General features: G+C 45.0%; 1 protein-coding gene across 1 annotated transcript; it reads right to left on the bottom strand.

The window, feature by feature from the left end:
* Positions 1 to 2,582: 2,582 nt before the first annotated feature.
* On the bottom strand, positions 2,583 to 15,071 carry GSG1 (germ cell associated 1). The gene is made up of 6 exons (XM_010180878.1): positions 15,009 to 15,071; positions 9,617 to 9,935; positions 7,069 to 7,116; positions 4,184 to 4,336; positions 3,953 to 4,064; positions 2,583 to 2,898 (listed from the first exon to the last, which is right to left on the bottom strand). The coding sequence occupies exons 1-6, from the start codon at positions 15,069 to 15,071 to the stop codon at positions 2,583 to 2,585; spliced, it is 1,011 nt and encodes a 336-aa protein (XP_010179180.1).
* Positions 15,072 to 25,788: the final 10,717 nt, after the last annotated feature.

Genomic DNA, 25,788 nt, shown 5'->3' with positions numbered 1-25,788 from the left:
ATAAATTTGTACTATATATATATATATTTTGTATGTTTAATTTAGGAATGAGATTTTAGGACACTCCTTTTTATGTCCAAACAGTATTCCTAGGCAGTCAAACAAGCTCTAGGCCTAGAGCAGGCCATGATGACTCAAGGCAAATGGTGTGGCTAAAGTGCCTCACCTGCTTTAATGTTTTTATTTTTGGAGTGAAGTCTCTATCTGGCTCCTGCAGGATTAGTCTTGTCCATAGGCTTTCCTGCACTGTCAGCCCACTTTTCCATTCTGTCACCGCATTCACAAACAAACTTGGTCTCTGGCTGAACTACTTGATCTAGAGAAAGATGGACCCCACAGCATTTGCTAGTTCTTGCACTTGTATATCTCTTTTCCCAATCCCAAGTTCAAGACAGATTCATGCAGGTGATGTAGAAGCGAAAGGTTCACGTCTTATTTCTGTTTCGTCTTCATCCATCCCTAAGCTTTTTATGAACCCAGTGTGTCACTGTAACATCACACCACAGTCCAATGGGCTGAGTCCCCTTTTTCAATGCACCACAGCCCTTTTGGGATAGATTCCCAGCAGATCCCTACTGGCACTGTATGGATCACACTAGATCCATCCACAGCAAAGCTGATTCTCACACCACTGCTTCAGGGTTTAGAGGCTTAGACAGAGGCAGAACTGGAAAGCTTTTCTGGGCATTTTACTCTATTCTGAGCTCAACTTTACCATTCCCTTGCCAACCCAGCCCTGTGTGCAGCTCCAGGAGGAACAGGCTACCCCTAGTGCACATTTGCTCTCACTATGTTTAATGCTTTGAACTATGGCTCCGAGTGTGCCATCAGTCTCCTGTCTTGTAGTTGTAGAGCATCTACATGAATTTTCTTATAATAGAAATGCCCATATATAAACCAACCACTTTGGTGCCCCATTCGTTCTCCACAGTCCAGGGCAATAGCATAGGAACTGTTTTCCCAGTATGCCTTTCTGGGTATGACCTTTGACATCAGGCATAGCCAGGCTAAGATGAGGATTGCAAAGGACTCCTCTGTCCTCCTACTAGCATGTGCCCTTCCAGCCTCCCCACACTTCCATGTGAGTGGTGAGGTGCTGGCAGAACTTTGCTCTTCTCTCCAGATGGGCACATCTACCATGGGTTCTCTCTCCTGGGCTCTTGATACCTCTCCTTGCTGTATCACCCTCTCTTCTTTTTCCCTGCATCTCCATATGAAGCTTCCAGGGTAGCCCTTCAGAATTAGCTGCAAGCCCCAAGGCAGGTCCTTGGGCCCTGCTCTCTTAATGTCAGAGCCTGTGAACAGTTTATATATGTTTAATGGTATTTTTGTGTAAATAGCTTTGTATATATTAGCACAACTGTAGCAACGGCTTTAGGCCTGGCATTTTCCTCCAGACAGAGGTTAGTGTTTATAGTATATAGTCGGTTAATACAGCTGCATAACAGAAGCTAAAACTGTGAGGACCAGTAACATATGAGGATTAAACAGGAGTGCCCCTTCCCTCCTGTCTAGCCACCACCTTGCTGGGAAAGGTGAAGCGGCTGTTACCTGAAGTGTAGTGATTCTCCTGAGGCTCTTCCCAAGAGAACTAATACTGAAGTGCAGTGACGTTAGCTCCTCCATAATGTGAATTCACCCTGCCCGCACACATACACTCCCTCACTGTGAATAAAGAGTCTGTCTGTATATTGTTGGGAAAATGTATTTGAACTGTGAACTGCAGTGGAGCAAATAAATACTGTGTACAGCATCAGTGTGTCATGTGAACCAGTGTTTCACCTTTGATAGATGATGAGTTTGATTGATTTGGGGATTGATTGTGATATTTTTACAATGGGGAAAAGGGGACAGACTAAGAAAAACAAAGAAAAAAACAAAATCCCAGCCAAGAGAAGCACAGAAGAAGGAGACAGACAGGAAAGTACCTCAGAATGGGAGATTTTGGGAGACAAAGCAAGGAGGGAGCATGTGGGAGTCATTACAGATAGGAAAGAGGAGAGAGATGTCTGAAAACAACCCCCCATTCCAACTGCAGCAGCACTTTTAATCTGGGGGCAGGGAGAAGAGGAGGTTGGGCCTGGAAATGAAGAATAAATAGGGTGTTCAGAGAGAATTGCAGCCAATAAATATATGAGCACTGATGTCCTTCACCATAGCACTGAACCAGGGGGGTTGCTGGAAGGTCAATGTGACACATTGGTCGATGTGACAGAGGCCCAGCAGTGCAATTTGCCTGCCCGATAGTGCTGACTGTCTATTCCTGGGTGCAGTGCTGCTGGGTTTAGGACAACTGCCTCAACTGTGTCTGAAAGTGCTTGGAGACAGCTGGCACCAACAACATCTGCCTCCAGTTTCACCCTTCCCAGCTGAGGGCACCCATCAAACTGCAGTCAGGGAGGACTCACCCTGCTACTGTTGGCACTGCTATTGCCCTGGCCCAGTGCCCACCTTCCCTTCTCACTCCTCGAATGGTAGAGGAAGGAAGAGCTCCCCAAGAACTCACTAACAGTGGTGCTCGTGTTTGATTCAGAGCGCTTGTGCCTCCCAAACCCCACTGCACTGTCCCTGCACACTTATCCCTAACAGTGATCCTCCCCGATCGTCTGTCCCAAGACCTCATCCAGTTCCAGCTCTGGTTCCCGCTGTAGCACTTTTTGCTGCAGCTCAGAGTAGAAGTCAACTCCCTCAGAGACGGAAAGGAGGGACTTAGCTTGGGGCTCATAGTAGCTGCTTATTTGCTGCTGTATGAAGCACTGGTGGTGCTGAGGTTGATCCTTGAAGCTCCCATCATAGCCCTTGATGTGGTTCCTTTTGAACTCCAGCACTGTCTTGGTGTAGGTGTTGAGGGTGGTGACAGCAGAGGCCATGCAGCAGGTGAAGGAGGCCCAAGCCATGCTACAGGAGAGACACAAGAACAGCACATGCTGTGAGAAGCCAAGTAAGGTAAGGAATTGAACTGCAGGCACCATCATGCGCTCTGATTTTCTGGGCAGAAGCTTCTGGGCATGGACATGAACTAGAAAGAAAAAGGCTCATAACTTTACAGTTCATAAGGGTTATCTTGCCACAAGATCCTTCTTAGATTGGTGGGGTAAATAGTGGTCATCCCTGTCGCAGGGAAGGGGGTGCTACAGGATAAATAAAAAGGGCAGCAGGAGAGCCCCGGTCTGGGAAGTAAATTTTGTATTGCAAGGCTGCTCAGTGGCTTTGTGGGCACGAGGTGTGTCCATGAGCATAACCAGATGGCCGTGCTGACATTTGGTGTCCACAGCTGGCACAGGGCACTGGAGTGTTAAGAATCAATGTGATCATTGTCAGTACAGCATCGCAAATTAACCCTGTGCTTTCCATGAGCACTTACAAAGCTCATCCAACTGTTTTTCAAGTCAGTTATGGCATATCAGCAGTGGATGGCTTCTTTAGCCTTTAGAGAAATGAACCCCGAGCCACCTGTTTTTTGCAGCTGCTCTTCCTGGCTACAGTGTCCACATCTTTAAGCACATGTCTAGGCTTGGTGCTGCAGGAATAGGCCACTGGTTAGTCAAGATGCCAAACCAGCATGTAACTTATTGAGACTGCAGAAAAACACAGCGTGTTTGAGAGCATCGTCACAGGTGTGACACTGGCCTCTGCACACAGGGAAGAGCTGAGACCAAACAGTGCAAACCAGTACAAGGGCAAATCTGATTTGTCAGGGTTGAAGGAATGTGTTTAGGTGTGACCACATTGTTTTGCCAGTCCTTGGTAGCTACTCATTTAAGTAACTCAACAACTGTCCGTTAAAGCAGGGTATGAGGCAAAGACAGGTGATTAGCAGTAGGAGAACCATGGTACACCTGAATTGGGAAACACAGAAGGTCAAGAAGGGAGGATGTGAGCTTTTACAGGGTGTAGCATGGCTGAAACTGAAAGGATTTGGAAGGTGAAGATGGATTCAGAGCTCACATACTAGAAAGCCCAGCCGTAATCCCACGTGTGCGGTCTCCAGTCCTCTGGTCCCAGATTAACTGTTGCCTGGAAGACTTGAGTGTACATCATGTGTGCCACCATCCCAAGGAGACCTGGACACAAAAGACAAGAAAGCAAAGAAGTTAGAGCAGGAGCCAGAGCTGCATACTTCAGCCTTGTGTGGGAGAGCACTCCAGCTGCTGTGATTCAAAGCCTGCAGTAACACACTTACCTGACAGCACTGAGGAGACAGCAGCAAAGGCGTTGAGCTTCAGCCCACAAATAGGATTGCCAGTGTGCAGCATTTCCACCATCAGGAGGATGAAGCTGATGAGCAGTAAGCTGATGTACAGCATCTCTGATCCCAATGACAGCCACAGGATTCCTGCCAGGAATCAACACACCTCATATCAATACAGGACAGCTTGTTCGAGGGAGAGTTCTCCCTCTTCCCAGCCCAATCCTGAAAGGATGTCCTTTGGGAAGAAGGGAAAGAAGGAAAACAACAAACACCCAAAAGCAATCTACCCAGCCTGTGAGCAAGGGCTCAAAGGATGCTGAAGGGGACAGAGAGTCTGTCTCAGAAGATGGCTTGGCTGGTCTGGCACTGTAAAGGCTGAGAGGAACTAAAACAGTTGTGTAATAAGCCAGCATTATTCATAAACAACAAGGAAGAAGTCATGGGGGAAAAGCAGGGGTAAAGCTGCTGAGTATTAGACCTGTGTGGTCACAGGTTGGCCATGAACACATGGATGTTAGAGGGCTCTTACCCATTAGCACAGTGATGTTCAGAGTAGGTTTCTGATCACAACAATGGAAGCTAACAACTTTTAACCTGGAACTCAACTGGTTAAGAAAAGAACTCTATGGATTTTTGGTGGTGGCTGGGATCTGGCCTCCAGAATTCAGTAGGTCCCTTGTGGGCCTGCGTTCCTTGGGGTGGATATCCAGCTAGTGCAGTAATATTTGCCACTCACCCTGCTGCTTGAACAGAGTATAGGTACTTTCATGCTAGGATTACCAGTGGGGCTTAAGAGATGCCACAGTCCTCAGCCAAGCTCACTGTGCAGCAGGACTTGGAGGAGAATGAGAAAAGGCACTCTGTAATGCTGGGCTGTGGAAAAGTGGATGATTCACTGAGGAAGAAATATTAATCTGACAAATGAAGCAGCGCTGTGAACACTACTGTCAGCAACTATTAATGGCCATAGAGGATACATTCAACTGGGGAAAAGGAGTGTGAAGAAAACCCTCATTAATGTGGCACTGACTTGACTCCTCAACATCATTAGTGCCATAGAGTCACCCAGCTCTTTAGCAGCAGCTGATGAGTTGCATTCCCTGCTTAAAGGAGCTGCATTGCTTGCACCATCAGGGAGACTATTTCATTAGTGGTCAGACTGCTGAAAGCATCCTGGAGTCTGCAGGCACCACGTGCGCACAGAGATCTCTGCATTGCTTTCTCTGTGGATCCATGCTCACCACGTATGCTGTGTACTCTGGTCTTGCAATGCTGCCTGTGTAACATGCAGCTGCTCTGCATGCAGACAGCTCAGCCAGCCCAGCCTGCAATCAGCAGTCACACCACCCTCTCCAGTGCTCTCCCAACTATATAATGGCAACTGCACTGGAGGCCAAGGTCATCTTAAGGTGATGCTACGTGCAGGAAGAGGCAAAAGCGGGTAGTAGAGCTGTTAAAACCACAGTGTCACTATGAGTATCATGCTTAAGCTCACAGTGATCTTCCATTTGATTTGTAGGAGCTCAGTGTTTTAAAGAACATGACTTTTCTATCAGTGCTGGGCTGCAATTAGACAAGGAGCAGTAGGTGGAGTGTGAGGGGGGATAGACGGAAAGATTTACAAAGACACATAGTCTGATTGCATAAACCTCCTTTCTTACAAAAACAGTCTGTAAGCAACAGAGCCAAAGGCCTGGGCAGGGAATGAAGCACAAGATGAGAAAGCAGAAAAATGGATTGCTACTCCCTGTGAAGTGAGCATTTTGTGGTAAATGCAAGAGTCATTCAGTAAACATAGTTAAGTAATTTATTGTATGACAAAGTGGAGATCTCCATGACTTCAAAATTATCTTTTAACACCAGCGTTAGTTGAATTGTGTGAATACTGTTTCCCAAAAGAATAAGCAGGGGAGGTTTATCTACCCTGTTGTTGTGCCAAAAGTGACCCAGGTTAATCTGGGCAGTGATGCAACCGCAGGCCACCTGCAACAGAGCACTCACCTGAGAATGCACATTACTTTATAAAAGCAGGTTAACAGCCTTTGCCAGTGTTTTTAAAATAGGAGAAACAAAGCAGGAAAAGATGAGGTCCCCAAAAGTACTCATCTCTCTGCTGGCTGTTGCAATTTCCCAGTGTTTGTCCTAGCCCTTGCTCTGATGGTTTGAATGCTGACACAGCCTCTGCACCCTAGGCCTTTTCTTTCACATATGAACATCCTCTAAGATTATTTGCCTCCAGCCTTCATCTCAGGGAACAGTTAGCAAGCCCACACCAACTGAAAAGCTTTCAGTAAGTGAACACCACTGCGTTCATACACATACATCCAGATATACTGCAGTTATCCCCAGGATAATTTGAAACACATGACAAAGTCTGGAGGGGTGAGCTTTCCGACCTAAATGAAGTTTTGTATTTGATGAGGACCCTGAAAGTGTAACTTTTGAATGTCCTGATCACTTACCACAAAGTAAGAGGAGATTCAGCTTCCAGGGTCATTACATGAGACCCCAAAACTGAAGCTTCGAGTCAACATGTGGCCTGTGTGCGAAGGACTGCCCTCAGGTGGCAGACATCCCCTTCCGGCTGACTGCAGCAAGACAACAAGCTCAGACTGGTCAACTTATGAGATGAGACAAAACCCACTTCATATGGGAGGGGGTCTGAGGTTTCCAGCTCTGACCCCACAGATGGTAGTGGTTTAGGCCAAACATCTGGGAGGAAATCTTTGCTCTTTGAGCAACCGTGAGGCCTGGATTTCATGCCTGGCTCTTTAGGGACCCACTCCATTGCCCTCACACAAGCAAAATGTTGCAGGTCCCCCATTTCAAAGAGGTGCAGTGGGCAGCTACAGTGAGGTATGTGGATTTGCTCTTACCTCTCTCTGCAGGTGGTGAAAGCTCAATAAAGCTACGGCATTTCTCTTCTGAAACACAAAAACAAAGGTATTAGTTTGCAAAACAATGCAGGGCTCATAAGGGAAAAGAAAATATCTTCCTCTCACTCTATTTTCACCGCATAGTTCCAGTCACCCCTGAGTCTACCCATCATATCTTCTCGCCTCTGCTCTCTTTCTGACCATCTTTCCAGACCTTCACTGGGACAAGGCAGGGGAAGGCAATGTCTGCCTGGAAAACTAGAAGTGGCCTTTCCAGAAAAAAATTCCAGCAATTTGTAAATCTTAGAAGCCTCTTGTGAAAACAAAAATCCATTGCTACTAATTCACAATTGGTCGGGCCTATTAAGGGTGTAGTTTATAACAGACTGCAGATCCATCACTTCTACTGAGGATGTGAATTCCCACTCACCCCAGTCACAGCACAGCAGTTCTAGCACTGCTTCCCAAAGAAGAAAGCAAAAAAAAAAAAAATTTTCCCAAGTGAAATGCTGCATTAGACATGTGAGTCTGTCTTCTGTGGCAGAGATTCACACAGAAATATGGTCTTGCTATTTGGACAAATGGTGTTCATATTTGCTTTGGCTTTTTACATTGGCCAGATGCAAATTATTGTCTCAGCTGAGCATCCATCATTATTATCTCCTAAGTCTCATTTACAGCATACTGCATTACTGCATTTTAGGGTCCTCTCCACTGTTTGGCCTAGTATTTTCTCCCAGAAGTATCAGCCTGCTGCTTTTCATGTAAAAATCTCATTTTCTTAATTTCTATCCCCTGTTCTAATCTCTCCCAGTCTCCTGTATTCTGACATCTACAGCTCCCAGGACGCTACCCAGTTTAGTGCCATCTGCAGTCCTCATTAACTTGCAGTTTGCTACTTCACCTAGAACCGTAATGAGTTTATTCAGCAATGGCTCATCTAAACTGATCCTGAGATTAGCCTGAATAATGAAATCCTTTCTCCAGCTCAACTCCAACTCCTTTTGCTTACAATAGCCCCTTTTGTTGTTGTTGTTGTCTATGCACTTGCTTCAAAGAGCCACAGCAGTGGGTGGGTTGTACTGGATTTACAGGAAGCAGAGGACTGAGACTGAGTATGTGCTCTACCCTGTGCTCTGTTGTGATCCAGATGTAACACAATCTCTGCATTCCTTCAGGCATCACGGTTTTTCCAGGACTGCTTAGTGGCCAGACAAGTCTTGCAGAGAAAACTGTCAAGGGATGTAGTCCCATTCCCACAAGCACCATGGAAACACACCCCAACCCAAACCAGTCCCAAATAAACACATCTCCTTCTGCAGTATGTCTGGAAATGTTCATAGAAAAGCAGCCCTCTCATTAGGACAGGAGAGCTTCAAGCACATTCCCTCCTACTCCCACCCCTCTTCTGTCTGCTTTTATTCACCAGTTCTTTGTTTTCAAACTCTGACAGCAACAGATAAGGAAATGAGAAATGCTGTACTAGGATGGTGGCTTAGTTAGAGAACGTGAGAAGTTTGTGCCTGGGGAGAGCTGAAGGGAGGGTTATGGGCTCAGGGCAATGCACCTGATGAAAGTGACTTTCATCACTGTATCTTTAGATACAAATCTCCCTGTTGGCCACCTTCCAGGTCAGTTCTGATTCTTGATGTGTGTGCCAGGCTGTAAAGAGCATCTGTGCACTGCAGAGCATCCACCCGTGCTGGCATGGCACAGGTTTCAGCAGAAGGACTTGAGCAGGGCTGTGCAGGAGCAAGTCAAGGGTTAAAGGAGGCACCAAAAGGGTCTAGCACAGGTTGCAAAACCAGTCTCTGGCACTGCAGGGTTTACAGTGCCAGTCTCACATGGTCTAAATTCTCAAATGAAACTGGTCAAAAATCACAAATTAAACTTGTCACAATATCACAAAAACTACTTAAAATTTTACATTATTACAGCTCTCATCCTCAGGTCAATTTGCCTCCTAACCTCAGTTTTTCTGGGTTCAGACTCTCCAGGCTTTCTCTGTGTTTATAAGGTAATATTTGTCTTTCTCTAATTTTTTTTTAAGAAAAGCTCAGTCCCTGTTCAATTCACAAAACCTCTCAGTTTAGTGATTTTAGGAGAACACCAACTATTGCAGTCCTCAGAGTGATAACTATAAATTGACAACACTGCATAAAATCACCCCACTTAGGTTTCTGAGGAGATATGCACAAGTGTGCCCTGGAGAGCATGAAGTGAGCCGTGTGTAGGGATGGAAATATGGAGAAAGGCATGAACGATGCTGTCACAAAGTCATTGCCCCCACCACCACCACTTACACTTCATAGCCCCTATTCCAGACCAAAGGGTACACCAGAGATAATGATTATCCCTTGCCTCCCTCTGTAAACATCCCAATGAAGGACAGAAATAAAATAACCCCAGCAGTGCACAGGGCTGCTGCCATCTAGGAAAATGAAGACAACTTTTCTCCCAAGTGTTGTCAGCCTCCCGCCTTTCATTTCCAAATTCCTGTGGCATAAATACAAGGGAAGAAGTTGTGGCTGTCTGTGCAAGATGCTACCTGGCCCTTCCATGCTCTCTTCACAGGAAAGCCACATTCCCGTGTGGAAGTATCTGAAGGCAAAGCGGTCATCCCCGGTCTCCCAGCTGTAGTGCACCTCTTCCTGAGCTGAAATGTTGCCAGCACCTGCGTCAGGCGGCATGGGGACACCGATGCACTTGGTGGCTTTGCTCTTTCCACACAAAGGCTTGGGCACTTTCTGGGTCCCGGTGCACCAGTAGCTGCCCAGCAAGGCAGTGGTGGAGAGGCTGAGAGCCAGCAGGTTCAGGATGACGGCCAGGAAAGCACGACGCCATGGCAATCCCTTCAGCAGCTCCATCTACAACACACAAACAGGAGGGACTGTCACACCAGCCACTTGTCCCACCAAGCATTACAAGCCCCAGCTCTTCCCAATATGTACCTGAGGGCAGGGGATGTGAGCACTCTGCCCTCCTCACAATATTCCAAAAGCTCACCCAGTGAGGAAGAACTGTGTCCTGAAAGCCAGGGCAGTGAAGCATTAGGTAATCTTCAACTATTTCGAAGTACACTGAATATCTACACTGGGAAAGAGAGGGTGACATAGCAGGGCTGAATGCATCAAGATGTGTGAGCACATGAGCAAAATGAAAGGGACATCATATTCACTCATCCCAGAGATGGTAGGGAAAAAAAAACTGTTAACCAACTTCCCCCAATACCATGTGTTGCCTTTAGATGAGTCATGATGAATGATCTGTCCAACTAACTGAGAATTCTTGCTGCCCAGTGTCTCAAAACACTTTTTCAAACCGTTCATTACTGTATCTAAGGAGGTGGGGAGGTGTAGTTGACTTCACAGTGGAGGAAGGCAGGAAAATGTTCCTGGATCACTGAAGGTCACACATCAAAGCAGTGACCTGCTCAGGAGGGACACCCACCTATCCAGACCTGGCAGCTCAAGTTCAAGCTCCAAAGCAGCATCTCCTGCCTGAGCAAGCACTTCTCTGCACATCAGAAATTTGGTAGGGTGGTGGGATGAAAGTGTCTCTGCTCTCACACAAAGTGCCAAAGGGTGGATTTTTAAGAGCAGATGTTGCCACAAACACTCCTCCCAGTTTCATCTCATCAGAAAAAGTAATTCAGAAAGCAGTTTGTGCACCAGCGTCCTGTGGTCTTGCTCACTCAGAGGGAAGCTTAAGATGTTATGGTTCCTGCAAAACCTTGCACCGACTTCTGAGAACTCCAACTTATCACTGCATGGATTGATTAGATGTCATCTGCCCACACATCAACTTTCATGCAATCAACGCATGCCTCTTCCCACATGTCACTCCCTATGTTTGGCACAACTTCATCCAGATACTCCCACCCTTTCCTATTTATGACTCTCAAAATCTATTTGCCCATGAATAGATTCAGTTTGTACAGACATTGCCTGCTGCTGGTCCTCTTCACATAACTTGGATTGACTCACTCAACCTTGAACGTGTGAGAAAGGCCCAGCATACTGTGGACATTACTATAAATAAATTATACAAGACTGAGCTTTGCATCATCTGTGAATGCACCACAGCTAAAAGTGGGGCAGTCAGAAGCATTTGTTCTGCTAACCAGTAAGCTCAGAAATGTGGTCAATAAAGGTGGTGCTGAAGCTCCTCTTGGAAAGCAGGACTTCAGTAGGATCTCGTCATACTGAGAAAACAGTGCCTGATCCAGATCGTCCTTATTGAAGGCAAGAAAATAGCCAGCTCCTGAAAAAATCCTGTATTGTTTGATGCTCTGGCTTCTTTTGTCTCTCCACCAGAGCATTTCTTTCTTTCAGCAATGGATATGCTGCACCCTGGAGATGGTAACACCATAGCTATTGACTTTCATGATCTGAAGGCATGTTGGGTATCACCATTTTCACAGAGCCTGCTAGGAATACTTAATTGCATAAATGTTTCTGGATAATGTTGGTCACAAATTCCTCACTGAAAGTTTTTTCAGTGGAAAATTTGGCTTATGACTGAAAAGGAAATAATAGATAAAATTTCTCTCCTCAAAAACATGATTCTTCATCTGTAAATAGAAATCTTCAGTTCATAAAGTTTTTCAGTTTTTCATCAATGCTTCATTATAAGATTTTCTGTCATCAGGTTCCAGTTTGTTCATGCTTTTATTGAAAGGAAATATTTCTACTCATAATATCGACAAAAATATTTTTTCTAATTTAAATCTTCAATAGTGAGAAAAATATTCCCTCCAGTTGATTTGTGATAGTAGCTGAAAGACCATATAATTTCAGAACAAGTGATAACAAAAAAGGCAAAATAATAAAAAGAAACAATTGAGTCAGAAGAAGAAACCGCATCAAGGATGCAGAGAATAGAAGGAATAAAGAGCAGTTCTGAACTACTCCTTCATGAAAACATTGTCAGAAAAGTTTCCCTCCATAAACACCAAGCACTTACTGACAATAACTGAACAGAATATCTATATAGCCCCAAAAGTAAAGAGAGTTGAATTTACCTCAGCAGCAAGTCCTCGAAGTCCTGTTAATTTGGAGGAGCAAAACAGAAATGGGACTCACACTTTGTCTGCTGTTTTGCTCCTCTCTAGATCCTCCAAGAAACCCAATTGCCTCAAAACCCCTTTCTCCTTTATCTCCTCTCCTCCTCCCTTACCCCTCCTCAGTGATTATTAAATGCTATCCCTTCAGCTAGCAGCTGTTTTGTGGAAAATGGTCATTTTGTAATCCACAATGCAATCACGGCACAGCTGTTCTGGGAGATTATATGGGAAGCAATTGGTGCTGCGGGCTGGGATTAAGTGTAGAAGAGTGACCTGTAGTGACTGAGTAGAAAGTTTCTGTAAAACACAGAAAGATCCCAGCCATCTCCCTGTGGTGGCTCTTTGGGAGCTCATATGGAGCAAACTGGCAGCTCTCTGGCCAATGCTTCCGGAGACGAGTGGACTTAGCTCAGAAACTACCAGCACCCTTGACATCAGGTCACCCCTTGCCCTGTGCACTGCCTCAGCAGAATGGCAAAGGCCACAAGCCCCCAGCCCTGGGATATCTTCCTGGCCAGACCTGCCAGTCACAGAAAGGGGAGAAGGAAAAATGGGGAAAATTTGTGTGACTGCATCTGCTCTGAGGACCAAGGATTTCAGACCCTGAAGAGATGCCAATCCAGCAGACTGGCACCATGGCATCCCCACTGTGACAGAGGTATGTGAAACGGTGACGAGTCAAAGAAGTCCAATAATCAAAGGATGGGAGCATGAGGAAGACTGTCAATGTCTCTTGTGATGGCAACTTTTACCAAGGTGCAAAGTTCACCGAGAATCCCGGTTCCCAGCAGCTTCACATTGGATTAATTTGGGAAACTAGTGAGGATCTGATACACAAAGATTCACTCTCACCCTGAACTCTTGTCCTGAAAGATTAAAGGCCCCACAATTCCTGAGGGTGTTGATACACCTTGTTTGACATCAGAACAGCGAAAATTAAGAATGACATCACCTCTCAGGAGAACAAACTGTCACTAGAGGGCATGGGGAAGTGCTGCGTTGATTCAAACTGCAAGGAAGAGGAGCATCCCAAAGGTACACACACCCCACAAAGGCTTTGCCCAGTGCCAAGTGGGTGAGACTCCTAGCACCACTGGGAGGGGCCAAGGCAGATTCCCTGTCCTGCTGCTTTGCCAGGACAGAGGACACTAATGGTCCATCTGCTCTCATCCCCAACTTCCACCAAAACCCAGAGGTTGGGATGCAGGTGTGTGAATGGCTTTGGGTGACAGCACAGCCTGTGAAAGCCCTTGCACAGCACCAGCAGCAGACAGAGCTGACAGGGTCACGGTCCCATATGTGGGCTGTGCTGCCATGGACTCCTGACCCTTCCTGTTCAGAGCAGAGTGGTCGATAGCTCTGCAACTGCTTTAATCCCAGTCACTGCATAAGCTCTTCTAATATAGATAATCATTTCTAAGACTGGCTAACTGAAAGCAATGCTAAACGTTTCAGTGCTCCATGGACTGTCTGCAGGTTTTTTAGGTCAATAAAGAAGTTCTGCTCGACACAGGTGTACTTAATTTACTGAAACAGGTAGAATAACAGCTGATGCTCTTTAAAAGGAGAGTGGTAATACTATTTTTTTTTTCATTGTTCAGTCTCTCTGCACCTGAACACCTTAAGTCTACACACTCAGTAAAAAAAAGCCTGGTTTTTGGGCTCAAGAATAAAGTCCATTCATCTACTGATAATTCTTAATGTTAACATGTTCCTAATTTTAAGCTTGATGAGAGTCTCGCCAAAATCAAGATACTATGTCAGTTTCTAAAGCTGGGATCACAAATATATATTGATGAAATGAGACTGAATTAGATTTATATGGTTAAAAACTCAGATTAAAAAAAAAATCAGAAACATGCTATGGTTTCAAAAATATACAAGATTTAGTATTCTGAATAATGGCAGATATTTATCCTTCCAGAAGATGGCAATCTTTCTCTAGTCTACTTTTCATGAGTCTGCTGCTCACATGTGTGCTTGGGGGAAGCAGCACCCAAGTTTATACTCCTGTTCATCCCCTTTATGTTTCTTCCACCTCTACCTTCCTCTATTTCAATGTCTATGAACACAACCTCTATAGCTCACCTGAGGATATGGGGGTGATCTTTGAGTTATGTGATCCTGGATAGAATACTGAAATCATTGGGAGGAAAAAAAAAAGATGAATGAATGGAGGAGCTTAGCAGGGCATTTGCTCCACCTTCTGCCCTGCATGGGACTATTCTTTCTAATACATTTTCCAATATTTTATTGAGTACTATATTAACTTTCTTAACGTGTTTCCATCCCCAAATTACTGGACACAGCTCATAGAATGAAAACACCAGAGCACATTTCCTGATGTTCAACAAACTTCCCTTAGCAAAATTTTATGGTGTGTCTTTTTTTTTAAACCTCCATTCCAACCTCGCCTTAATCTTACCAATTATGGACAGGAAAACCAAGCTGTATCTTTCACCCTACTGTTCCTTCCACTTTCGTCCTCTTTGTATCTGATATTTCCCACCATAACTTGGCTTGGCTAGAGGATTTGGATGTCTCTTTCTCTTTGAACTCAGCAGCAGCCAGTCCCTGGTGACTCGTTTAAAGTTTGCCCATTGAAGTGAATGCCCACAGCAGTTGATTTCCTGTGCAATCAGCCAAGCGCTTGGGTTATAGAAACAAATCAAGGAAACAAAATGCAAAACACAATCCTAGCACAACACCTCTATGGAGATTGCCAACTCTACAATTCTACAAAAGCCTGGGTGTTTACAAGTGATGCATTTTTACCCCAGCTGTATCACATACATATTTAGGGTGTATCCTGCCCCAAAGTGACAGCCTCAATTCCCAAGGATATTGGTAGAAAAGAAGGGCAAAAAGCCCTCACCAGACAGAGCCCAAGAGTTGCAATACTTAACTGGCAGGTCTCAAGGGGCACACGGCTCTTCATAGCCCTCCATGCAGCCCTCCTCCCCAGGGATATCAGGAGTCATATGCTGTCCTAACATGTGCTGTTCAGTTGTTCTGAGGAAGAAAAGAGAGGAGGAAGAACTATGGGCTATTTACACACATAATGTCGCTCTGTGAAACCTGGACAGAGACGGGCTCATACCCCTCATTCCACACATTCCTCATACATGACACTTCCCGCTGCTCCTGTTTTTGCTGTTTTTTGCAAGAAGACCATCCAGCACTGCAGTCCCCTCCCTTACTGCCACACAGAAAGCAGGATATCTCCGGGTGACAGTGACACTGAGAGAGCCAGACTTCTCAAACCCAGTGACAGACTGCAAATGCCAGATTTCTCCCTGAGCTCTGAATAATTCCACTCAGATTGTAACCTTTATTTAGCTGTTTGCATGATGCATTAACTCTTGCTCTGCAAATGACCTCACCAGACATATTTTTTCTAGTTAAGCACATTTAAAGGTGAATTCTGTTTTTAAACATGAATAGCTTACATTGCTAGACATAAAGCTTGTGGCAGAACAGAAAAAAAGATTGAATGGAAATAAATAAATGCATCTTAAAGATCAACAAACAAGCTTGCCATCATTTTGGACCTAACAATTTTTTTTTCTTTTTTTTTATTTCTCAAAACAAGTCTTACTTGGCTGGATTTTTTACTAACCTTTATGGTTATGAACCATTTAAAAAACCACAGAAAGTAGATGTGAAAAGAAAAAAAAAACCAAATTAAGCAACACAGACTTTGAGGCTTCATTAGAGATTCCTCAATTTCTATATAGGCAACATAAGGCTAAGGAGGGTTGCTTTCACAGAGTGCTTAAACTCTAGCAACTCTAGGTTGTGTTCACCTGACCACAAAGAAAAAAAAAATTATTAAATTTAGCCAACCATAAACTGTAAGCAGGCAAGAAAAATAAAACTTTTTTGTATAGATCTATAAGGATATTAAAGAGCAGTCAGTGCAGGAAAGGGTTCACACAAACCCCTAAATAGATAAAGGCTTACCTTATCCACTGCTCACTATCCCCATCTGCTTTTCTGAGGCATCCAGTGAAATACTACAAGGTGATCATGGGCTCTCCCCACTAGTTCTTTCTCTCTGACTGAACATGCAGCAGCTAACAATTTCCATGAGATCTGACCAGATGCTTTGAAATGCACCAAGTCTGTCATTTTATTGATGGGTTAATTCTTTCCGAGCTCGCTAATTCATCACGGTACATTATATCTGCCACAGGATTGGCAGGGCATCCACTTCTGCGGAATGCGTCTTTGTAATTTGGTAGTCCCCCTTATGAAAATTGTTGCCAGTTTTAAATCTACCACTTATGGCATCTCAGTCTGTTACTCCACAGAATCACAAACACTCCGACTCAATGGCTGTCACAGGCTCATGGTTTATTTATCGTCAAGAGCGACCATTATAAAAACATAGTCTCATCTCCGGTGTAACAAAACCTAAAGAACTTCAAGAAATCGTTTCTAGCAATACACAGAGCTCCTGCTGGAGCTATAACACATATTTTATACAAGGCACTATTATCGACTGTGCAACAGGATATGATGGAAAACCCAGCACATCCTTAGAAAAGTTATTCCAATGGTTAATTAACCTCATTCTTAAAATTTTGCTCTTGATTTGTAGGCACCATGTCTGGTTTAGTTTTCCAACCTCATCAGGCTGCTCCAACACACAAATAAATAGCCAGTGAAATGATTTCCTAAAAATGTTATTGTAAGAGTCACAAATCAATGCATTTCATTAGAGGCACACAATGTGATCTAACAAGCTGGCTGACAGCCTAAATTCCTGGTTTTGTACTTGGCTCTGACACGTAATTTTCCCCTCCCATCGGCCAAGTCATTAGTGGTGCGTTTACACTGCAGTCAAAGCAGTGGCAATGATGGGGAGTAAACATTCACTGCTTGTTTTAATTGGGTGTTGCTAGCAATTTTACTCTAGCAATATGGAGCACAATGTGGGGCACAAACCTCAGTCCAGAAATGGAGTAAACTGTGCTGACCTTCACATTGCTGTGGCTGGACTGATAGTTCAAAAATAGTTCTTGTTTCCCTAGACTATAAAGTTGGGTCTTCACAGTCATTCCCACAGAAGTAAATCTACAGCACAGTTGATCCTTGTTGATGTTGGAATCAGCACAAAGCTGGTGGGAAAGAGACACCCTGTTTTGATAGTGGCAAAACTGCAAAACTAAAATTAATCTGTGCAAACAGTACATCACACATGCAGGTGATCTTGAAGTCAAAGAAATGTTTAATACCAGTTTTAAAGCAAAAAATAATTGAAGCAGTACAGCTGAACCACACTACACTTTGGTTTCATGTATGGAAATGAGAAAGCCAAAGTGAAGGTTCTTTGCTTCAATTTATCTTTTCCTCCATTTCACTATGGTGAATCAGAATAAACAGAGCTAGAGGAAGCCTCCAAAGATTATCTAGTCAATCCACCTACATTAATATGACCTAGGCACCCCGAAGATCTCCAAGCCTACTGTTAAAATATTTTGCAAGGCAGATACTACTCCATCCTGGATTGAAGTCAGTAACATCTTGATTCCAATCAAATCACAATATCCAACAGAAAACTTTTTCCATCTCTGTTAAATGCCATCAATGCTCTCCAGCCCACATCTGAATTATTTACTCACGTGGATTGTCCCCTTGAGGCCATTGGAACTATACGGTTTACTCAAATTATACTCACGTGCTAGTATTTGAGAAACCAGTGCTTCAAAGGAAGGCTTTAAGCTAGCAGGAGAGGTTTGGAAATCAAAAAGAGTGAGTAAGACAGAGAGTTAGCTTTTTTGAGGTGAGGCGTGGGAGGTGTTTTCGTTCTTTAGCTATTAAAAACTCCTTGCTTTGGCAAGAAAAAAAAAGGGGAGGGGGAAAAATCTGGGAGGGGAAGGATTCATGAATAAAGAGGCAGCATGGCAAGAGGTACAGAAACCACGGTGGCCAGAGGCATAAGAGAGTTTCTCAGACTGGCTTCCCTGATGGAGCACAGACGGTAGCGAGCACAGGTCAGAGGAGCCAAGGTCTAATATGCTGGTCAAAAGGGAATAATAAAATCAGCTTTCTTTATAGCACTGAGCAGACGGTTATGTTAAAGTGGGTGCTTTGAAAACAACAGTGCTGTTATTATAATTGCACCTTTTATCTTTCAGCATGTACTGATAATTATCCAGGATTGAGGGAATCTCCTTTTTCCCTAGACAATGAAGATTTCAGATCCTCTTCCATTCCTTCATGGCATTTTGAACCTGTGGCTTCACAGATGGTCTTTCTGGCGAGCACTATCCCCAGTGCTTATGGCTCCAGTGCCCTTGCATGCTGCAGTGGGCAGTACAGTGGGGCTGCCAATGTGCCCAGGAGGGAACAGGTTGGGACAGGGAACCGGTGACACGAGTTTAGGCCCTGACCCTGTGCCTTGGAGTCCCAGAGGGAGCAGGTGATGTTGGGACAGGCAGTGTTGGGAGCATGTGATATTGGGAGAAGATGGTGCTGGGAGCAGGTGGTGTCGCTGCTGTGGGTGCGGGGCAGATGCAGCAGCATGTGAGCCATGGCCGGGAAGCTGTGGGGCACCCAGGCTTCCCCACATGTCCCCGGGGAAGGGAGGGCACCCATCGGGTGAAACGGAGATGAGAAATATTTTGGAGATTGCCGGAAGAGAACTTGGGTGTCTCCCTGTCTTCTGCTATTCTTTTTCTGTTGGTTTTGTTGGTTTTTTCCCTATTCTTTTCTTTCTCCTCCTCCTCTCTCTGTACCTCTCTCTTTCCTTGCAGCCAGGTTTCTGCTTGCCTGGGTAGCCCCCATCCCACAGGCAGAGCACAGATATCACTTCCCCAGGGTGGCCCCAGCCATGGGCAGGAGAGCTCCAGGAGCAAGTGACACCATCCAGGGGAGGACAGAGCAAGGTGACCCTGGCGACACAGCCCTTGTGCAAGTGCATTGTAACCTGGGCCTTAATCACGAAATCATGTGCTATATTTACCTCAGGCCCACAGTTAAAAAATAATACTAATAAACAACTGTTCTTCCTGGCCCCCAGTATTTTTTTCTGAGTAGGCTCAAGCTGCAATTACTCAAAGGCTCATTTTTTAGCCAAATTCAGAGGAGATTTTGTCATAGATGGCAAAAGGCGTCTTCCTGACAGAAAAATTGTGATTTATCTCAAAGTAATATGCTGCTCACAGGGTGTTTTCTTAAAATAAAAAATCATCAAGTTGTTTTTTTTTTAATGTGGATAAAACAGAATATACCCCTGCCAGCCTTGTTCTCAGAAACATCTAAGTGTGACTGAAAATACAAACAAAAGCAAAAAGAACCCAATAAAATAGCTGAAGCAGACATGAGCTAGGAGATGTCGGCTCCAAGTCTGGCAAAGTCAAAAGCAACCAGAGCCAAACCTTGTGATGAGTTGTGTCAGGTGACTATTATAACACAGAGGCAACGCTACTAGCAATGTCTTCTATGTTCTGTGCACCCATTAACATGCTAATCTCAACGTTAGTCTTTCCCAGGTAGCCAAGGATTGTAATTGCTGAGCTTTACAACAAAGTATTAAGCATTGTGGCTAAACAGCTTGACTGAACAAGAATTATTTGACATCACTTGAACTAGGTAAGCATGAAGGAAGGAGAACATTTGGCTAGCATGTTACCATGGGCAGATCTTAGAGAAATTAGGTCAGACAGAACAGAAAGAAAACTTCAGAAACCTCTTCCAAGCAGTGAAGAGTAGTCATCTGTGGAACAGGCTCTCATGGGAAGTAAAGGATGCCCATTGCTTAAACCATACACAACCAGGGTGGTTAATGCACTGGAAAATGTACTGTAGGCAAGAATCTTGCAGGAATTGGGCTGGGCTAGAATAAAAGAAGATTATCTGGATGAGCTAGCAAGATTTTCCCATCTCTCATTTCTGTGATTTTTTTTTTTTTAAATTGGCTGTAGTTTGCATTGCTTTAAATTCCTTCACAGAAGTTAAGAGAATCTATGAGCAAGGCTAAAGATGGGGCTGGAGAGAGAGAGGTGGGTGTGTTTCCTGGATGACCCCCCCCCAAAAAAAAAGAAGCCTGCAGCCTTGAAGAGGCAGTGGAACGAGAAAGACAGGATGGAGATCGCAGGAGGGAACACAGCTCTGAGGGGCTGCTCCCACTGCTGATGCATGTACAGGCGAGCTACACTGAGGACACCATGGGTGAGGATTAGGGGTTAGGTCAATGGTGAAGAAGGTATTTTTGAAAGAGCCATGATCCTCCTTAAGCACACTGTGGCCACTTGTGGTCAGTCTTCAGCACTGGGAAAGAAGTGGGAATGCTCAGCTCCAGCTCTCTGCATGACTCTCCCCTGCTTGTTTTCACCTCTGCTAGGATTTTTGAGTTAGCAGAATATTCAATAAGGGACTTCTCTCCCACCCTCCTTCCTTTTAAAGCAAGAGATTTTTCCTTTGCTTTGGTTTGAAATCAGTTTTCAGAGGGTTGGATTAAAACAGAGATTGCAGAACTGGTCTTTCACTCCCTCATTAATCCACTGCTGGACACAACAAACATTCTTAATTACTCCCATCAGTCCTGAAGCCTCATGCACAGCTTTGCCAATGCACCACAATCCTGACTTTCAAAAACCCTTGCTTCTCAGCTCATGACTGGATGCAGTCACAGATCAGCTGCTCCCCTTTCATGAAACTCAAAGCAGGTCACTAGCCTGTCCTACAGCCCTTTTCCACTCCTAGTAAGTCTATCTGTGTTGCAATTCTAAGGATATCCCAGGACTCTGCTAATGGGTACCTGAAGTCCAACCTGTGCTGATCAATCCTCAGCCAGCCTGAGGAAAGTCTATCTGTCCTACTGTACCGCATGTTTTACTGTTCCAGCCTTGGAACACTTCCTGGTTTGGGCTAACACAGCAGTCCAGGATAACACTTCCTTCTGCAATCATCACGCTCCAGGTTTGGGATGACGGTGATGTTTGAAGTGCAACATTGCTAAGATTCTCAACAAAACCATTTTGGAAGTTACTGATGTTTCTTTCCACCCACAGTCTGTTACAGACCTTAAATGTGTGCTTCACAGCTTTGCTGGAGCATATCTGCTTTTCCCCTCTTCAGAGATTAAAATGCATTTCATAATTATTAAAGTAAAATTAAACTCTGGAGTGATTGAACTTCCCCACAATTCTTCATGGCCACTTTTACAGCTGGCTTAACCTCTACACAGAAGATCTGGAGACTGTTCTTTTAAAAGCTCAATGGGGTCCTCAAGAGGCTTTGAGATCCTCTAGGACAGAAAAGCTACTGAAGTCTTTTTGTTGTTGCTAAAGAAAAAAGCTGTACATCACAGATCAAATCTGGTAAGGCACGAGGTGTCCCAGACAGCACCAATTGCTGTCTTGGAGATGTATCCTGGTGAGTGGAAGCAGAGATGTCAGAGGAGCCATACCTCTAATCTGGCCTTCTTTACTGTATTTCCTTATGGGAAGATTCCTGTACTATTCCTACTCCACCACCTCACTCCCAGGCTTTCACTGTGGCCCTGACTCAGACACCGGGCTCACTAGCACATAACCAAAATGTACATCCAGGGAAAGTGACTTGACACCTGCAGGATCTCATGCAGCTTATTCCATCACTGCTTGGAAAATGGCAACTGTAATGCCAATGTCCACCCCTAGAAATCTTCTCTGTCTTTTTCTGAACCCCCACAGCCCCTCTTAGCTACTAGGTTATGTGTAGGCTCTGGGACTTCCCACAGAAGAGAGAAGCAGCAAGTGAAGGCAGTGCAGCTTCCATCTCCTACCCTAGAGGTGAAGAGATTTAATCAAGGGCTTTCAGCAGAGCGTAGGGCTCCTAGCAGTGATGATGGAGAATAATGACTTTCTTTCCAATCATTAAGAGCTTCTCACAGAGGCTTTCCCTGTAGTGATCACATTCTTCAGGTGCATCTACTGGACTCTGCAGATACCTTCTCTGACCCTGTGCACAGCATTCACCTTCAGGCTCTCTTCTGCTCACACTAAAGCCATGGTTTCTCTTACATCTCTGTCTTTCTAGGACGACATCCAAGCTGGATTGAAAGACTTCAAATGACAAGAAACTTACTGCCCCTAAATTGCCCCACTGGCTAACCAGCCTTGCAGTTTGGCGTCACACTCTATTTGTAGATGGCCTTCAACTGCCAGTCACTGAGGTGACTTCTGTATTCATAAGCTCAGCGGTTCAGGCCATGCACTCAAGCCCTGACATGCAATTTTCTGTGCTGTTAAACTGTTCACATGCTTCCTGGCAAGTTTTGGCTGGTGGCAGCTTGTACTGTCTTAACAACGGCAGAGCTGAGTCTCACACCACAGGTCAAGGCTTCGTTCCCAACAGGTGATTTGGGCAAGGCTACCCTCTTTGGGGGAGAAGAAATTTTATTCAGAGGGATGCTGTGCCACTTGCCCTCAGGTTCAAAGAACTGGCCCTGGATCACTTTATTTACTAGTGTAGGTGTAACCTAGATTTCGACAAGATCTTTTCTGCCAACATTGTTTACTATTAGAAATCTCTCTCCCAGGTGAAGTGTTTGTAGACTGTGATTAAGTCAATTTTTAACTTTCTCTTATATAAACTATATTGTGAGTCCTTTCCAGTTTTCAGCATCCTTTGAGAAACACAAAACAGAAGACAGTACTCCAGTATGATCTCATCAGCCATGCCTGTACTCCAGATCCTTGCCAGCTTCCCTTCTTCTTGTGAGCATACCACAAGGCACAAGTCCTCTCCTGTGTACCTCATTGCCAGGGTCAGGAATCCTATAGGTATGGGCCAACTGGACAATACACTAATCTGGTCCCTGACATGAGCTCTCAGGGGACCAAGAGTTTAAAGGCTGCCAAGATGCACTTCTGTTGCTCAGCCTGGACACGGAGGTTAGCGGGATTGAAAATAATGAAAATGTCCCACTTGCTATTCCCCTTATACATTCAGGAGTAATGTCCTTCCTGTCCTTTAGGAGTTTTAGCCTGAAGATTATTTATTGCGATGCCCATATCCTCTACAGCAGCATTGTGTTCCAGGATGCAGTTTCCAGTCACCCTGCTGCATCCTACATACACACTTTGCTACAAGAAGGTAGCCATGGCATTTTGTTGTTGAAATGCACTCAAGACATCCATCTCTGCCTGTGAAATTTGAGCTGACCTTGCTGTTGTTGTCCTCCTTGCTATTATTTGTGTGACATGCAAATATGCCAGCAATTAAATTTTCCTGATAAATTAGTTCAGTACCATCAGGCTAAAACTTTACCTCCATGGGAACTGCACTAGAAGCACTTGCTGATAACAGTACCTGCCCCCTGGCAGGTAATTTCTGAAGTCTAACCATTGATAAGCTTTCAAGCCATACAATTGAGGCTGCGTTGATTACCTTTGCCTCTAACCCATCCACAAGGTTTCTGTATCACAACCCATGGACTCTTACATGCCATGGTCTTGATCATTACATCATAACACAAAAATAGCTGTACTACAAATGAAAGGATGGCTCTGTATGTGAGGCATTGCTCTTGAACACAGTTCCAACTCAGCTGTACAGGTCTAGCTGTCATTCAGCCCCTCTACCTTTCGTCTCCAGGACCACAGCAAGGCTCAGTCACTTCTGTTCACAGGGGCATCAGTAACACCAAACCAGGGAGCCACTGCAGGGCCCTCAGTAGTAGAAGTTGGGTGAGCACATAGTGTCACCCTGCCACTATGCCCACACTCATGACACTGATGCAATCACTGCACTGTTGAAAAGCAAATATTACAGACTTTCAGCCTCATCAGCCCTCTGATGTGACACAGCTGTCACTGTGCCTCAGCACAATTGTCACCACCTTGCTAGGCAACCATCACAACATGGTAATGGCCTGTCAATATACAACAGGAAGGTTACAAGGCCAAATCTTCAGCAGCATTCTCCAGGACTTCTTTTGTAGAGCTCTCCTTGGCTGGGGAGCTGAGGAAACAGTGATTTTCTCCAGCAAGTGGTATTTGCATGGGTAATTTAAAAAAAGGAAAAAGGGAAAATAAAGGCCTCAGCCTGCTTTGCAAGCACAAGTGCAGTTTGCAATTATGGAGCTGAATTTTCCAGCCATCAGAATGAGTTTTACTCCATATCTGCCCCTTTTCTCTCTTCCCTCAGGCAAACATTGCGCTTTCCATGTCTAGGGCAAAGTTTTAGGAGTTAGATCCAGCCCCGCAGAAAACACCATACCTGCCACATCGGGAGCTTATAGTCAGCACAAAGACTTCCCCTTGACAAATGACTGGTAACTTCTACTGGGGCACTGCCGCTCAGGCTTTGCCTTCAGCAGAGAGCCAGGTGGCATTAAATGCTGAGCACCAGATAAAGCTAAGAAAGCAGGAGACTTATTGTGCTAACCCTTATCTCTAGAAACACTTTTGACATGCAGAATGTTTGTTCACTGTGATTACCTGGGTGGAGAGGTTATTGTTGCTTAAATTATTTACTTTTAAAACCACAGTTATTTGCCTCCACCCTTCTTACGCTGCCCTGTGCACTCCAGCACTAACACACCTTAGCATGACTGGGGAACACCTGGAAGGACTGAAAAGAGTGCTAGGAGCATGACTCCTCAAGGGATACATCTGGCAAGAGACAGAGACTTCCACTGAGAACAGTCATCAGCATGAGATAGCAAAAAAGTGTCACCTGCCTCTGTTGTAAGGGCTCCTGGGCAGAGGAGTCCCTGTGAGCAGAAGGTACAGGTGAAGTAACACCAAACCTGCCAGAAAAGCATCTATTCCTTCCCCTTTCCCTGCCCCTGCCAGATCAGAGGCTGGGTTGAGTTTCAGTTACTCAAATAAGCACAGCTTAACAGGCTCCATGCACAGTGCACAAGGGGGGATGAGCTCTCTCCCATCCTGGCTCCCTGCTCCCAGTGCTCTGTGCATCTCTTGCACTATTCCTTACCACCTGCCTGAAGGGAATGATCAGCAGAACTGAATGGAAAGGCACAGTTTTGGATATCCTGGTGACTCTGCCACCACCACCATATTGATAAGAAACACCTTCAAGTGCAGAAGAGTGATGGAAAATCAGCACTGGTTTAGAAGTAGCCTGTGCTCCCTGAGGTCTCTGACAACGCTTGGTTTTTTATGGTACAGAGTTACCAGTTACCTGGCTTTGTCGCAGCCAAAGCAAGTTTGTTTTCTGGACTGCAGCATGTTCTTCTGTGTCCAGTCTAGTTCTGGAGACCAGAAGTGATTGGCTAGGCTTCCATTACTGGATTTCCCTTGGGAAGCTCTTCCACACACCAACAAAAGTCAGTTGCTAGCAAAGGTTTCCTGATATTCAACTGAACATTTCCTCTCACTCAAACTCTTTCCATTACTCCAGCTATTTTCTTTTGGATCTTCTCCCTTAAGCAGCGTATTCCACTTGCCTCCATCCTTCCAAGAATAAGTTTCATCACTGTGCGTGCAAGCCCAGCTTTTCAGAACTGCCTGTCCCTGCCCTGCCCTGGTTCACCCCCCTGTCAAGAGGAAGCACATGGCTTGCAGTGCTGGGAGCAAGAGCCAGATTTTCAGAAGTGATAAACCACAACTCCAGAGCAGTCTGTGGGAGCAGCAGCTGTGGCCATCTCCAGCTGCCCACAACAGGTGGAAAGCCTGTGGTCCCACTGTGACAGGACT

This window comes from Mesitornis unicolor, unplaced genomic scaffold, assembly GCF_000695765.1.
Source record: "Mesitornis unicolor isolate BGI_N332 unplaced genomic scaffold, ASM69576v1 scaffold9153, whole genome shotgun sequence".
Lineage (NCBI taxonomy): Eukaryota > Metazoa > Chordata > Aves > Mesitornithiformes > Mesitornithidae > Mesitornis > Mesitornis unicolor.
Note: the sequence above shows the minus strand (reverse complement) of the source record. Positions and strands in the feature narration are given on the sequence as shown.